The 15,954-nt window shown below is 43.0% G+C and overlaps 1 protein-coding gene across 1 annotated transcript in view; it reads right to left on the bottom strand.

The window, feature by feature from the left end:
• SLC36A4 (solute carrier family 36 member 4) overlaps positions 1-14,836 on the bottom strand; it is a 31,698-nt gene extending 16,862 nt beyond the window's left edge. The window contains exons 1-4 of the mRNA XM_080929832.1: positions 14,753-14,836; positions 3,302-3,425; positions 2,249-2,339; positions 1,005-1,093 (exon numbers count right to left, since the gene is read on the bottom strand). Of these exons, the coding sequence (XP_080785958.1) occupies positions 1,005-1,093; positions 2,249-2,339; positions 3,302-3,425; positions 14,753-14,798 (350 nt within the window). The 5' untranslated portion in view covers positions 14,799-14,836. The remainder of the gene's footprint in view (positions 1-1,004; positions 1,094-2,248; positions 2,340-3,301; positions 3,426-14,752) is intronic.
• Positions 14,837-15,954: the final 1,118 nt, after the last annotated feature.

Below are 15,954 nucleotides of genomic sequence, written 5' to 3'. Positions count from 1 at the left end.
TCTACACTGTTTCCTTCTCTAGAGTGCACACCATTATTTAAATGACACAAATGACATAGGCTGTTACAAGAACATTTAAGGAAGAGTTGGGTCCAGACCACTTATCCACTATAATCTGAGGCACTTCTAAAGGCTGATGTATCGCCCAGTAGAAGCAGCTCATTACACAAAGCTAAAGGGAGACTTATTATTCTTATGACTGTCGGCCCATGTCAGGAACCATCACTAAAGGAGCTTTGCCCCAAACTGACTCACTGAGGACCCTAAGAGCTGGAACTGCCACTGTGTGCACAGCTCCTCCACTTCCTTCACCTCTTCCCATTCCTCTTCTACTAAATGGAAGAGCACACCCGTCTCCCCAGTAGACATTTACCCATCTTCAATAATGGAGGCCAGCGTGATGTGCCTGCCATAAAATCCTGACAACCTAAGTTTAAGCCCCAGGGCTCCGTGCTATGGAGAAAATTGTGAAAGCCACACAGCTGTCCTCTACTTCACGTGCGTACCGTGTTATAACATGTGCCCATGTATACACATCACATACAAACAGACAATTATGAACATTAAAAGGAAAAAAGAAACTATACTCATCCCTCCATACCCACAAGTTCCTCATGTGTGGGCTAACCAACTGCATGTGGAAAATTTATGGGAAAAATGTCTGTGCTGGCTTCATACACAGCTTTACCTTTCTTGTCATTATTTGGAAACAGTATGGAATAAGAGCATGCACAGAAGATGACAAGCATCTGAAAGGCTGGACAGAGGTCTCATTGTCGATATGAGGGACTTGAGGATGTGGGACCCATGGGAACACTAAGGGATAACTGGGACCAGATCCTGACTAGTTAACCTGTCCCATGGTCATTATCTTAGCTGTGTCATACGGTGGAAGGAAATACAACCTCTGGATTGTAAGCACAACAGATACAGGAGTAAACAATGCTGTAAGCAAACATGAAACTTTACAATTAATCAAATAGACTTAATGAGTCCACATTTACCTCTGACATAGAAAGTGACTGCAACGTACCAATATGTGCATACAGTGGACGGAAATAATCCCTATAAACACAAGGCTGACTGGTCCCAGCTGTGAAGAAGAAAATACAAAGATATAAACATTTATTTTTAAAAACGAAGTGAACTTAACAAGCAATGAGTCAATGAGCAATTTATTTACAATGCAAAAAAAATCTTTGGATCCATAGATCAAGTCATCACGGGCATGGAAAACATTGGTACATAGAACTTAGTTCAGGTGACATCTTAGACAACAATGCTACCTTGCTGACTTTGCAACTGAAGCCTGTGTTAGAATACAGACACTCAGCAAAGAATACAGAATACAACGCCATATTCAACACAAGACAAACCCATGGTATCCATGTCTCACAGCATAATACATCCCTATCTAGACAAAAAAAAAAAAAAAAAAAAAGATTATTACCCTTCTATAGATCACTCTCAGAGAACCTGAACATGTTTCAGGAACAATTAGAAAATAATCATTTCAAAAAGTGGTTTATGAGAAGTTTCCAGTGTGTTCTCTCCAAACTCAGTAGTGTCTGGGTTAGAGCAGGGAGACAGAGCAGGCAAAGCTTACTTAGACAATCAGAATTCCACGGTCACTCTACATGCAGACCTGTTAAACACGGTGCGGGGAGAAGGACAGCTACACCCTCCATGGAGACCAGTCCATTTTAAAACAGCTATGTCTAACTTTCTTCCGCCACGAATCTGCCTCCACAGATTCTCAGAAGCAGACACTACAGTAGCTGTCTCTAACACCCTTTGATATTTGACTTTAAAAGACACTGTTACTCATTTCAACTATTTTTCTTAGCTATGAATGCTGCATCTAAACTTATTCTGACTCTAAGATACTAAAGAAGTTTCACCGTAAAAATAATCCATTCCCTTACTACATTAGTCACTAACGACTTATGCCCCCAAAAACCCAAAAAAATGAGACAAACCCATCTTTGGAAAGGTTTGTTGGGTTTGAGAACTTGTTATGGTTATTGTTGTTGAATATTAAAATAAGTAAGTGTACAGAAATGAAAACAGTACACATCACTCTGGGCTGGGTACGATGATTCCAGTTCACATAACTGTATCAGGACAACAGTCAATGGCCACCTCCATGTCACCTGACCAGGTTCTATTACATGAGGCTATATGGCACCTAGAAGTCATCTTTGCAGACAAACGACTGTATCTGGAGTGAAGGCACAGACAAGCTTACCACAATGCCTGCGTTCTTTATTGCCAAGGGGAGCCCTAAAAGGCCAGTTCCGATGTTCCCCTTGAGAAGATGCATCAAGGTCTGCATGAATCTGGAAAGGGAATATCGTAAGTTATGATTTAAACATTCAACCTAGGGACCCACACACCGAAGAATGGTTCCCAAATCAGCAGCAGCACAACATCACCCTGAGCTCCACCGCCCTGGGCTCCCTAGGTTCCATCACCCTGGGCCCCACCATCCTGGACCCCACCGTCCTGGGCCCCACCGCCCTGGGCTCCCTAGGTTCCATCACCCTGGGCCCCACCGTCCTGGGCCCCACAGTCCTGGGCCTCACCGTCCTGGGCTCCAGTTCTATCTTTATTCAACAGAACCAAGCATAGAAATTTATTGTGGAAATCAAATGAAATGTTTAGTGAAAGTGTTGTGCAGATAGAATAGCAATTTTCTCATAGGATACTTTGCTGTTGTGGTGGCAAGAACACTCAGGGTCTGAATGATAAAATCCAACAACTTGTACTGTTTAATTACAGTTCTAAACATCTAATCTGTGACTGTCATCCTAAACGGAGGTTACTGACGAAAATATGTATACAGGTTTTAAAGCTATCCTCAGGTAAAATAACAATTTATATTATAATGAACTCCCTCAGGACTTGTTGGAAGTTTCTACTTCGCTAGAGTTACTTTCCATGACCAAGAAGAAACAAACTAAAATTAAAAAGACTATGAAATTCAAACTTATGAACCCAGAATACCTGCCTAGAATTACTTGTTTGGGGGTTGTTTATTTGTTTACACTTTTGATCAAATTTCAGGTGATTGTGTTTAGTTATTAAACTACAATTACGACAAGACTTTAATGATCATAACAAAACAGGTTTATAACATCCCCATGATGTTCAGGAGCCTAATGTCCCTCTCTCACAGACTACAAGCATCAAGGAGTCTGACTCCTCAACATTTTCCATCGTCTCTGTGATCTGCAGCACAAGCACTCAGAGCGACGGGAAACAGACATGCACGCTGCGCTAGCGAAGCCGGGACACTCACGAAATCCCATGCTGCCCGTCCAGTTGGTAGTGCTTCTGCATGGGCAGGAGCGTCTGTTCCGGCTCCTCGTCGGACGACCCCTCGAAATTCTGCTCGTTTATTAAAGGCCTCATCACGTCCATATCTACAAAACAGAAAAAGGTCCTAAACCACTGCTTGTAAAACTGACATATGGTTGTGACTTGTATCAGGCTAGAGAGATGGCTCATTGGATGAAACATTGGACCCTCAGTTTAAGGACCTGAATTCCGATCCTGACACTCCTAAAGAAGCTAGGAAGCCAGGGCAGCTCCTTGTAATATTAGCACTTGGGAGGCAGAGATGGGCAACAAGCTAAGGGGCCGGCAAGGCTAGCAAAATATCACAAACTCTGGATTCAGTGAAAGGTCCTGTCTCAACAAATAAAGTAGAAAACAGCCAAGCAAGATATTCAAGTTCCACTTCATACCTACATACACACATGCAAGCATGTATACTCTCTGCACACTATACACACTTAAACACACATGCAAGAATTTATCCCCTGGGCAGGCACACATGCACACCCACATATGCAAGCATATCTTCACTCTGTGAACACACACACACACACCTACACACACACACACACTGAAATGCCATTTGTATTCACTGTACTTAGTTCCCCTTAGCCCCCAAGTCCTGACATTATCACAAAGAAACAATGAGACTTACTTTATGTATTACTTGAATTACACAGTACAGAGGAAAAAGCTGGCACAATAGAGAAACACTTCTTGTTGGATCCACATGAAGATCACGGGACAAGAAATGTAAAAAAAATGATCAAATATATTTTCTATATCTGACCAGTTTCAAATCATACTGGAACAGGTAAATAATAATGACATCTTTAAGTACTTAAAATTACATCCTTCCGAACATTAACATTTTAGTATCAGAATATTGTCTTCTTCCTAATGATATTTTCATGTGGCTATTCACTACTGTACTACTATAATAAAAATTTAATAAATCTGAGTTCATTAAGACTGAAATACAGGGACCAGCCGGTGGCTTTGGGGTGCAGAACAGGGCTCAGACCATCCGCCACTAGGACCAGTGGAGACCCAGATATACAGGCCTGGTGAGAAGGGGTTCCGACTAGCCAGGGGGCAGAGAGATCTCTGCTGAGCACGCATGGAAAGCGCGCCCCTGCCCTGCCTGATCCAGGGACCAGGAAACCAGCATTGGGCCCTCTGTTCCCAGCTGGCAACTTTGGGGCGCAGAACAGGACTCAGACTATCTGCCACCAGGACCAGCAGAGACCCAGAGATACAGGCCTGGTACAAGGGGAAGGCAAGAACCAATCACTGACAACAAGATAAAAAGAGAAAAGGTAAAGAGCATACCCCAGGGAAACAAAGACAACAGGGCAAGACTAGAACCTAGCTCTCCCATCACAGCAAACAGCAGAATGCCAAACACTCCAGAAAAAGAAGACTCCTACCTCAAGATGATGATAAAGATCCTTAAACAAGAACAGGAGGAAAAGCATGAAGAATTAGAAGCCTTTAAAGAAGAAACAAGAAAAACACTCAAAGAACTCAAAGAACTAGAAGAAAACAGAACCAAAGAGATGAAGGAATGGAAGAAGGAATTCAAAACGGAAATGGACACAATAAAGAAAACACTAAAAGAGACAACCCTAGAAGTAGAAATCCTAAAAAAAGAAATCAGGAGTCACAGATGCAACCATTTCCAACAGACTACAAGAGATGGGAGAATCTCGGGGGCCGAAGACAACATTGAAAACATAGACAAAACAGTCAGAGAAGATGCAAAAACCAAAAAGTTCCTAACCCAAATGTCCAGGAAATCCAGGACACAATGAGAAGACCGAACCTAAGGATAATAGGAATAGAAGAGGGAGAAGAGTATCAACTAAGAGGCACAGTAAATATCTTCAACAAAATCGTAGAAGAAAACTTCCCTACCCTCAAGAATGAGGTGACCACGAGTATAAAAGAAGCCTTCAGAACTTCAAATAGAGTGGACCAGAAAAGAAATTCCTCCCAACACATAATAGTCAAAACACCAAGTGCCCAAAGCAAAGAAAGAATACAAAAAGCAGTAAGGGAAAAAGGTCATGTAACATATAAAGGCAGACCAATCAGAATCACACCTGATTTCTCAACAGAGACTATGAAAGGTAGAAGAGCCTGGACAGACATCATGCAGACACTAAGAGAGCACAAGTGCCAGCCCAAGCTGCTATACCCAGCAAAACTATCAATCATCATAGATGGAGAGATAAAGATATTCCAAGACAAAACTAAATTTACACAATATCTGACCACAAACCCAGCACTACAACGAATTATAGGTGGAAAACCCAATACAACGAGGAGAACTACATTCTATTAAAAACAAGAAAACTCCTAAGCAAGAAAACCAAAAGAAGAAAGAGACACAGGCACAATTCAACCTACAAAAGCAAGAATAGCAGGAAACAGCAACCACTATTCCTTGATATCTATTAACATAAATGGACTCAACTCCCCAATAAAAATATATAGGCTATCAGACTGGATAAATAAACAAAACCCAGCATTTTGCTGCATACAGGAAACTCATCTCAGAGACAAAGACAGACACTATCTCAGAATAAAAGGATGGGAAAAAAACTTCCAAGCAAACGAGCTGGAGTGACTATTCTAATATCAAATAAAGTAAATTTCCAACCAAAAGTTATCAAAAAAGATAAGGAAGGACAGTTTTTACTCATTACAGGGGAAATCTGTCAGGAGGAACTCTCAATCCTTAACATATATGCTCCAAATACAAAAGCACCCATATTCATAAAAGAAACCCTAATAAAGCTCAAAAAATACATTTCACCCCACACAATAATAGTGGGAGACTTTAATACCCCACTCTCACCAATGGACAGATTATGGAAACAGAAACTGAACAAGGGCACTGTAAAACTTGCAGAGGTTTTGAACCAATTGGAATTAAGAGATCTCTACAGAACATATCATCCTAAAACAAAAGAATACACCTTCTTCTCAGCACATCATGGCACCTTCTCGAAAATTGACCATATAATTGGACACAGAACGAGCCTCAATCGATATAAGAAGATTGAAATACTTCCATGCATCCTTTCAGATCACCATGGTCTAAGGCTGGTCTTTAATAACAACAAAGACAACAAAAAACCCATATACACATGGAAACTAAATAATGCTCTATTAAACGATAGCAGGGACAAAGAAGAAATAAAGAAAGAAATTAAGGATTTTCTAGAATTCAATGAAAATGAAAACACGACATACCCAAACATATGGGATGCAATGAAAGCAGTACTGAGAGGAAAACTCATAGCTCTGAGTGCTTCCAAAAAGAGAGAGCATACACTAGCAACCTGACTGCACAATTGAAAGCTCTAGAACAAAAGGAAGCAGATACACCCAAGAGGAGTAGACGGCAAGAAATAATCAAACTTAGGGCAGAAATAGACCAAATAGAAACAAAAAGAACCATCCAAAGAATCAACAAAACCAAGAGCTGGTTCTTTGAGAAAATTAATAAGATTGATAAACCCTTAGCCAGACTAACTAGAGGGCAAAGAAAGAGTATCCAAATTAACAAAAATCAAAAAGGAAAGTGGAGAAATAACTACTGAAACTAAGGAAATTCAAGAAATCATCAGATCCTACTACAAAAGCCTATACTCAACAAAGCTGGAAAATCTGGAGGAAATGGATGAATTCATAGACAGATACAAGATCCTAAAGTTAAACCAGGACCAGGTAAACTATCTAAATAATCCCATAACACCTAAAGAAATAGAAGCAGTCATCAAAAGCCTCCCAACCAAAAAAAGCCCAGGTCCAGATGGGTTCAGTACAGAATTTTATCAGACATTTATTGCGGACATAACACCAATACTCTCCAAACTATTCCACAAGATAGAATCAGATGGAATACTACCTAACTCATTTTTTGAGGCTACAATAACCCTCATTCCTAAACCACACAAAGACCCTATAAGGAAGAAGAACTTCAGACCAATCTCACTTATGAACATTGATGCAAAAATACTCAACAAAATCCTTGCAAACCGAATCCAAGAACATACCAAAATGATCATTCACTGTGATCAAGTAGGCTTCATTCCTGGGATGCAGGGATGGTTTAATATACAGAAATCTATCAATGTAATCCACCCTTTAAACAAACTCAAAGAACAAAACCACATGGTCATCTTACTAGATTCTGAGGAAGCATTTGACAAAATTCAACACCCCTTCATGTTAAAAGTCTTGGAATTTTCTTTGTACAAGGAGATAAGAGAGGGTCTATTTACATTTTTCTGCAAGCTGACTGCCAGTTGAACCAACGCCATTTGTTGAAGATGCTGTCCTTTATCCATTGAATGTTTTTACCTCCTTTGTTAAAGATCAAGTGACCATAGGTATGTGGGTTCATTTCTGGGGCTTCAATTCTGTTCCATTGATCTATCTCCCTATCTTTGTACCAATACACGTTTTTTATCACAATTGATTTGTAATATAGCTTGAGGTCAGGGATAATGATTACCCTGGAACTTCTTTCATTGTTGAGAATAGATTGCACTATCCTAGGTATTTTGTTAGTCCAGATGAATTTGCAAATTTCTCTTTCCAACTCTATGAAGAACTGAGTTGGATTTTGATCAGGATTGCATTAAATCTGTAGATTGCTTTTGGTAAATGGCCATTTTTACAATGTTGATCCTTCCAATCCATGAGCATGGGAGATCTTTCCATCTTCTGAGATCTTCTTCAATTTCCTTCTTCAGAAATTTGAAGTTCTTGCCATATTGATCTTTTACTTGTTTAGTTAGAGTCACACCAAGGTATTTCATAGTTTTTGTGACTATTATGAAGGGTATCTTTTCCCTAATTTCTTTCTCCACATGTTTGTCCTTTGAATATAGGAAGGCTACTGATTTTTTTTTTTTTTTGAGTTAATTTTATATCCAGCCACTTTGCTGAACTTGTTTATCATCTGTAGGAGTTCTCTGGTGGAAGTTGTGGGGTCGCTTAAGTACACTATCATGTCATCTGCAAATAGTGATGTTTTTACTTCTTCCTTTCCAATTTGTGTCCCTTTGATTTCCTTTTGCTATTTGCTCCAGCCAGGACTTCCAGTACTATGTTGAATAGGCAGGGGGAGAGAGGACAGCCTTGTCGAGTCCCTGATTTTAGTGGGATTGCTTCAAGTTTCTCACCGTTAAGTTGGATGCTGGCTGTTGGTTTGCTGTATATTGCTTTTATTATGTTTAGAAATGGGCCTTGGATTCCTGATCTTTGCAAGACAAAGCAGCCTTATTTATAATAGCCAGAAGCTGGAAAGAACCCAGATGTCCTTCAACAGAGAAATGGATACAGAAAGTGTGGTACATTTACACAATGGACTACTACTCAGCTATTAGAAACAATGACTTTATGAAATTCCTAGGCAAATGGATGGAACTAGAGACTATCATCCTGAGTGAGGTAACCCAGTCACAAAAGAACATACATGATATGCACTCACTAATAATTGGATAATAGCCCCAGAAAGCTCTGAATACCCAAGAAATAACTGACAGACACTATGAAGCCTGAAAAGAAGGCAGGCCAAAATGTAGATGCCTCAGTCCTTCTTAGAAAGGAGAATAAAACACCCACAGGAGGAAATGCAAGGTCAAATAGAGGAGCTGAGATTGAAGATAAGATCAATCAAAGACTGCCTCATCTTGGGATCCACCCCATATGCAGCCACAAAACCCAAGCACTATTGCTGATGCCAAGAAGTACTTATTAGCAAGAACCAGATATGGATGCCTCCTCAGGGGGTCTGCCAGAGCCATACAGATACAGCTGAGCATGCTTGCAGCTAACCATCAGACTGAACATGGGAGTCCCCAATGAAGGAGCTAAAGAAACGACTGAAGGAGCTGATGGGTTACAACTTCATTATGAAGAGCAACATTATCAACCAACCAAACACTCCACAACTCCCATGGACTAAAATACCAACCATTGAGCACACAGAGAGAGACCTATGGCTCCAGCTGCATATGTAGCAGAAGATGGCAGTATCTGGCATCAACAGGAGATGAGGCCTTTAATCCAGTGAGAGCACGTTTTCCCATGGTAGAGGAATGCCAGGGTACTGAGGTTTAGAGGGTGATTAGGAGTGAGTGCACCTTTGTGGAGACATGTGAAGGGGGGGATGGGTGAGGGGTGGGGGAAGGGATAACATTTCAAATGTAAATACAGAGAGTAATAAATAAAAAAAAAATTTAAAAGAACTACAGGTGGTTGTAAGCCACCTGATGTGGGTACTGGGAACAAAATGGGACTTAAGACAACAGAAATCCATCATCCCAAAGGTCCAGAGCCTGAAAGTGCTGGGAAAGCAGGTTACTTGGGGGCTGAAAGGCTCTGGCCTCTGTCCATCTTGTGTGTGGTCATTTCATGGATGTGTATCCCTCCCATAACTGAGCCTGTGTCCAAGTCCGCCTCTCTGTAAGGACAGTCATATGGCCTTCTACCGCGGTCCCAGCTCCAAGTAAGATCACTTCCTGAGGTACTGCGCAGGACCAACAAATGGCTTCTGGGGAAGTTGGCGAACCCACTTCAGCCATTCCTATTCTTTTCACTGGCTTTGGTTTTATACCTCAGTGCACCCTGCTGCCCTGTGGACTGTTGACATCATTTGCTTTGATCAGCTTAGCTTGTCCAAACTACCAGCTACGCCCACTTTCTCATTGCTGCCACAGTGAGTTCACTGGGTTCTCCATAAAGATAGCCATCACTAACAACATTTCAGAAACCTTAACCGTCTATTATCTGAAGCCCGCTACCGGAGAGATCACAGCAGCCAGGAAATGTCTGGAAAAGGTAAGTTCCCTCAAGACTTTAAAATGTACCAACTCTAAATGAGAAACTTGCTTTTATTGGTAAGGTTGGTGAATTTGTTTTCAGTATCTTTTTAGATAAAACCTGCAAGTATTAAGATGGCTGTAAATAGCAGTTTTGTAGTTTATGGTTGGCTTTCAAATCAGCATCACAATGCTTGCTTGGCTCCCACAAGGTCATCTGGGCTAGCACTCCCTCCTAAGGTAAGTTTTTTAGTAACTGACTATTCTGTGGTTCCAAAGTCATTCTCAGTGTTATAACCATCTAGGAAACATGAGCCCAATGCTTACTGAATAATATTTTAATATATTTCTTTGCCTTCAATCAATTTTCTTACCCCTCATGTATGAACATCTTAATTAGTTAATTATTCCAGGACACTCCTCTAATCTTCTCAAAACAGGATTTAAAGAAACTTCTTTATAAAATATGAAGCTGAGAGAAAAGTACTTAATAGGTTAGAAACTCATGAGTCTACATTTATGTCTGAATACTCTACATCAAGTAATTAAAAATTACGTGAGCCTATGTAGTTTACACATAATCTGTTATTTGCTTACGTTTTATTTAATTTTTGGCAAGCAATAAATTAATCAATTCCTATAAAAGCTGGGATAAAATGAATAAAGTTAATCATTCCTGATAAAATACTATTAAGCAGTGGATTTCAAACTACTCGGGCATAATTATTTCTATTTACAAGTGTTTAACATGTAGCAAAAAACAGCTGACTAAATATTATACACCTTAGATATAATGCAATGTATGTATAAGTAATCAAGCTTAAATTCGGGGGAATACAAACTCCCTGTTCTATCACCCCAACTTTTGGTTCAGCCTCAACTGCCTATCCTGAAATCAGCTCCAGGAAAAGCTAAGAACTGACAAATTTGGGAACACATATCAGAGTCTTACAGTGCTCACTATTCCCTCACTACACCCATCCAGGAACTCTACCTCTGGCAAGCTACCAATAAAGATGTTTGCTGAAACATAAATTCTTAAGTACACAGCAGTAAGTAACTTACTATGCTCACTACGGTGTACCCACCCTAGAAAATACAACCCTGCCTTCACAGTGTGATTGTGAAGGCTCAGACAAGGGCAGGCAGTCATCCAATGAGTCAGGAGAGTGACTGAGTGCTCACACTACACCGTGATGTTTTAAAAAGCAACCTGGAAACAGAAAGAAGAAAACATACCAAAGTGGGAACCAGCTAACAGTGTAGGTAGACCACAGAACCATCTCTAGCCTTTCCTCCCTATGAAAATATTAAAAAAACATTTAGTAATGCTATATTGCTCTTGCTATTCCCACAAGATAAGAAACCACCTATACATTGGCAATGGGAATAAAATATGGTGGAATTGTTTCATTTGTGAAAAACAGCACAATGTTGCCACCCAAACCTATGAACCACCACCTTGATCATGAAAGCAAACTTCTTTATTCCTGTGGTTGAGAGAAAAGAATATGTGAAACAGGCTAGAAACTCTTTGAGTGTAAGAAGCCCATCCTCTGTCTCCAGCTGAACCCTCCCAGATGGCCAATGTTAAACCTCGTCCTACATTATGTAACACTCAGCCACGGTACAAAACCACAAAGCATGAGTAACAGTAACAGTGCTTTCTAAAAAATTAACTATCTCATCACCCTGAATCTACCTCAGGAACTATTCATATATTTTGTATTTCTTCTCTGTCTCTTCCTCCCTCTCTTCCTTTCCTGCTCTTCCTTCCCTGCCCTCCCCACAGCTTCAGGGATACCTATATGCTGACAACTTCCAGATTTTCCTCCCTAGACCTCATCTTCCAGTAACCTTACACATGAACCAAAACCAAATCCTCATCTTCCTCTCCAAACCCATGTGATTTCACCCATCTCAACAAGTCTCCTTTTACGTCTAGGCTTTTGGGGATCACTTCTATGGTTGGGTCATGTCGAGAAGTCTCTGATCACTGTCTTTGGGCAGCCTGAGTGTTCTCCAATATGGCAGCTGGCTTCCTTTCAGTAGAGAGTCATCTTGTCAGCCAAAAGCTAATCATCAAAAGTATGTTTAAAGAGGGAAGCATAAAACTGGACAAATTATAAAGTTGTCATAAGCCCTCAGCCCAAAGGCACCTTCAGCCTTCAGACATTCGAGTCTCTGTAGCCATCCTGCCTGCCTTTACCCGGTCTTTTTGGAAATCATGCTGGTCCATGGCTGCCACCATGCTGGTCTGAAGAGCATGCTGAGCTTGTGGAATGCCCTACAGTTTCCACTTTTACTCTGAAATCCATTTGTCACATGCAAACCATCATAAGCACACGTTTTTGCTGTGTTTCTGGTTTTTTAAACAAGGTCTCATAAAGACCAGAGTGGCTTCAAACTTATGTAGCAGATGTTGATTCTGAACTTCTAATCTTCCTCCCTATACCTCCTGGTTGATATACCACCATGCCCAGTTTGTGCAGGATGCAGATCAAACCTAGAGCTTAAGGAACTGGACCAACACACCAGCAGCTCAGCTATAGTCCCCTCCCCTTCCCCACAACCCTTTTAAAACCTAACTCATGCAGGACCCACCCTGGAGGCAGAGGCAGGCAGCTCTCCGAGTTCTAAGGCAGCCAGGGCTGCCTTAGTATGACCCTGTCTCAAAAATACAAATAAACCTAAGTCGGCCAAGTTACTGTAACTGCTCAGCTCCTTCTCCCTTCAGAGGCCCTTACACTGCTGCTCCTCCTTCAGCGCAGCCTTCACTGGGCAGATCGTATAATTACCTGAGGTACCTCTGCTGCTCACCCTCTGTCTGCTTACTACAGCATCCTGACGTGTTGTTTGACTGACTGAAGTTTGGGGGCACTGGGGTGGTGATCTTTTTTTATGATGTCCTGTGCCCTGAGCTACAAAGTGAGACCTCACCTCAAAAACCCAAAAAGAGGAGGGGTGGGGAGGACAAAACTTCCTGGGGAGGAGCTTTTCCAGTTAACAGCAAGTTCCTATAACACTTTTAACAACTGAGCAGTATGGCTGTACCGCTAAATCACATCTTAGCTCTTGGCTTTTCATCTGACACTCAGACAATAAATACCTTGTCACTTACACATGTGTGTGAGTCAGTGTGCCAGACGATAACTCTGGGGACCCTCTGCTCCCTCCCACCTTGCTTGAGGCAGGGACTCTCATCTCCGCTGCTGTGCTGTGCGGCTGGCAGGAGAGCACATGAGTGATTCCCCTGCCTCGGTCTCCCATCTCAGTGTCTAATATGACTGGCTCCCATGTTCCACTGCTTGGCATGGGTTCTGGGAGTCCACGTTCAGGTCATCAGGCTTGCAGGAGAAGTGTTCTTACTCACTGAACCATCCTCTGAGCCTGATAAGGTTTAATTACATAATTTACTTCTTTGAGAAATATTCTACACATAGAATTGCTGAGTGAAAAGATAAACTTTTCCAGAGGGTAAGGGTAGAGAAAGGACCTCACTGTGTGAGCTGCACTGGCCTACAAGTCACTGTGTGGCATAGGCTGACAGTCCACTTGCTTCAAGCCCGTGAACAATGTGTGTGTGTGTGTGTGTGTGTGTGTGTGTGTGTGCTCTCGCGCGCCTCTAATGGGATCAACTGCAAGACAAAAGAACTTGCCTCCCTTGATTCTTGTGAGGATCAAGTAGACACTGGCTGGCATCGCATACAGTACCCTGTTTGACAGTCTGTTCTCAATGAAAGTTAGACTTACAGTTTGTACCTTTGTTGAAAACAGCCATGAAGTTCTGGCACATTATTACAGGAAAGCCAGTCTAAGAATTACTTCAAAGTGTGTTTCAATGTAACCTCTTTCTTCAAGAAACAGTCCTTAAGACAGTGTGCCAGTGGGAGGTCATCCCTCTATCTTGATCCTGATTTCTGTTTTCTTTCTGACAGCAGTAAACAGAAGCAAGGCTTCCAAAACCATCGAAACAGAGTGTTCGGCCTGCTGGCAGTCAGAGCCCAAGTATGTCCTGTTCTCCAGGTGACAACATCAAATGAGGCTTCACCTAGAGACGCCCAGAGTTGAGATCCCAGACTCAGAAAAGAAAACAATGGCAACTTCCTCAAAGCATCCTGGAAAAAAACCAGAGAGGCAGCAGCTCCCGCCTCCCTTTGACGTGGACAAACAGGGCGACTCCCCGCGCTGATGCAGGCCCGAGGGTCAAATAGATGGACTCGAAGACAGTCATACAATGTTTGAAGCCTCACACGCAGACACACACGGTGCAGCGACCTACAAGGCCCCGCCAGGCCTGGGGACCACTGTGCAGGGCTGGCCCCAGAGGAACTCACGCCAGCCAGGGTCCTGGGACCCACCAACCTTTCCCTGGGGTCTCTTCAAACCACGTCACCCCGCCACCCTGTCATCCCGCCATCCCGCCACCCCAGCGCGCGCCTGGACACCCCCGCCTGGCGCGCGAGACACCGGGAGCCCGGATGCCGCCGCGGAAGACGCGAAGGCCGACGCGCCCTCCCCGCGAACGCCAGAGACGCCCACGCCCCGGGTCTGGCCCTGCAGACACCCACCGAGTTCCTCGCATCCTGCCGCCTCCGCCGGCGCCGGCGCTTCCATCCCTCGGGGGTCTCCAGGTCGCCGCCGCCCGCTCTGCCAGCCTCACCGCCGAGCATGCGCAGAGCCGCCCCGAGGGGCGGGGCCCGGCCGGCCTTGACCGTAGCCCACGCGGGTCCGCGCCTTGCGGGGTGACAGGCGCGGCACCTAGAGGCTGCGGAGCGAGTCCCTGACCTCCGGGGCTTCTCGTGCCGGAAGACAAGGCCTCGGACCGCGCAGAAAGCAGGCAGACTGCAACTCCGACGGCTGACTGGCAGTCTTCCTCCACCCCAGTTGACCCTAGCAAATACACCTCGATGTAGGCTTGGCACTGGCATCTTAAAGACAGCTGATGCTAGGGTTAAAGCTAATAGGGAGGTGCTTCACACTGTCAAACACTACACTACAAGTCATCTCACGGGAGAGACAGTGCAATGCAGTCTGTAAGCCACTGTGCTCACCGTCCACACAAAGGGTAGTCACTCCACCACCACCACCCCACCGACAGTAAACCAATGACTGCAGGGGAGGAATCTACCACTACTGCGGGGACTCTCAGCCTGCATGCAAAGCTGGCCTCGAGTGGACACCAATAATGTATCCACAAACCAATGCCTAATTTTAAGATTGAAGACTTCATAGTGCCCCAGCACTCAAGAAAGGAGACAGGCAGGTTTCTGTGAGTCCAGGGCCAGCCTCTGCTATGTCGAGAGTTCAAAGATACCCGGGGCTGCACAGAGATGCTGCCTGTAATCCAAGCACTTGAGGGGCAGAGCCTCGAAGATTATAGTTTAAGGCTATCCTTGACTTCATATGAATTTCAAGACCAGCCTAAACTGCATGAGATTCTGTCTTTAAAACAAAAATTAAGTAAACAAATAATTTAGAAATTACCTATGATTTTTCACATCATAGTTAGTGTCAGAATGCCACACAAGACTTTTTTTTTCTTTAATGTCTGTGTTTGGAGGTCATTTTAGGAGAGGGGTGTGTATGTTTCCATGGAAACTGTGTAGTCTGGGTTCAGGCCACTGATACAATCAAAGCCTGCTAGACATTGAACTTCCCAGATTAAGAAAGAACAAGTTCCTCTCGGATCCACATCTTTCCTCCTCTTGAAAAGCCCCAAGGCTTTCACTACATAACTAGGCACAGTTGAGCCTTTGCTCAAACCCGATTT

This window comes from Micromys minutus, assembly GCF_963924665.1.
Source record: "Micromys minutus genome assembly, chromosome: 16".
NCBI classification, from domain to species: domain Eukaryota; kingdom Metazoa; phylum Chordata; class Mammalia; order Rodentia; family Muridae; genus Micromys; species Micromys minutus.
Note: the sequence above shows the minus strand (reverse complement) of the source record. Positions and strands in the feature narration are given on the sequence as shown.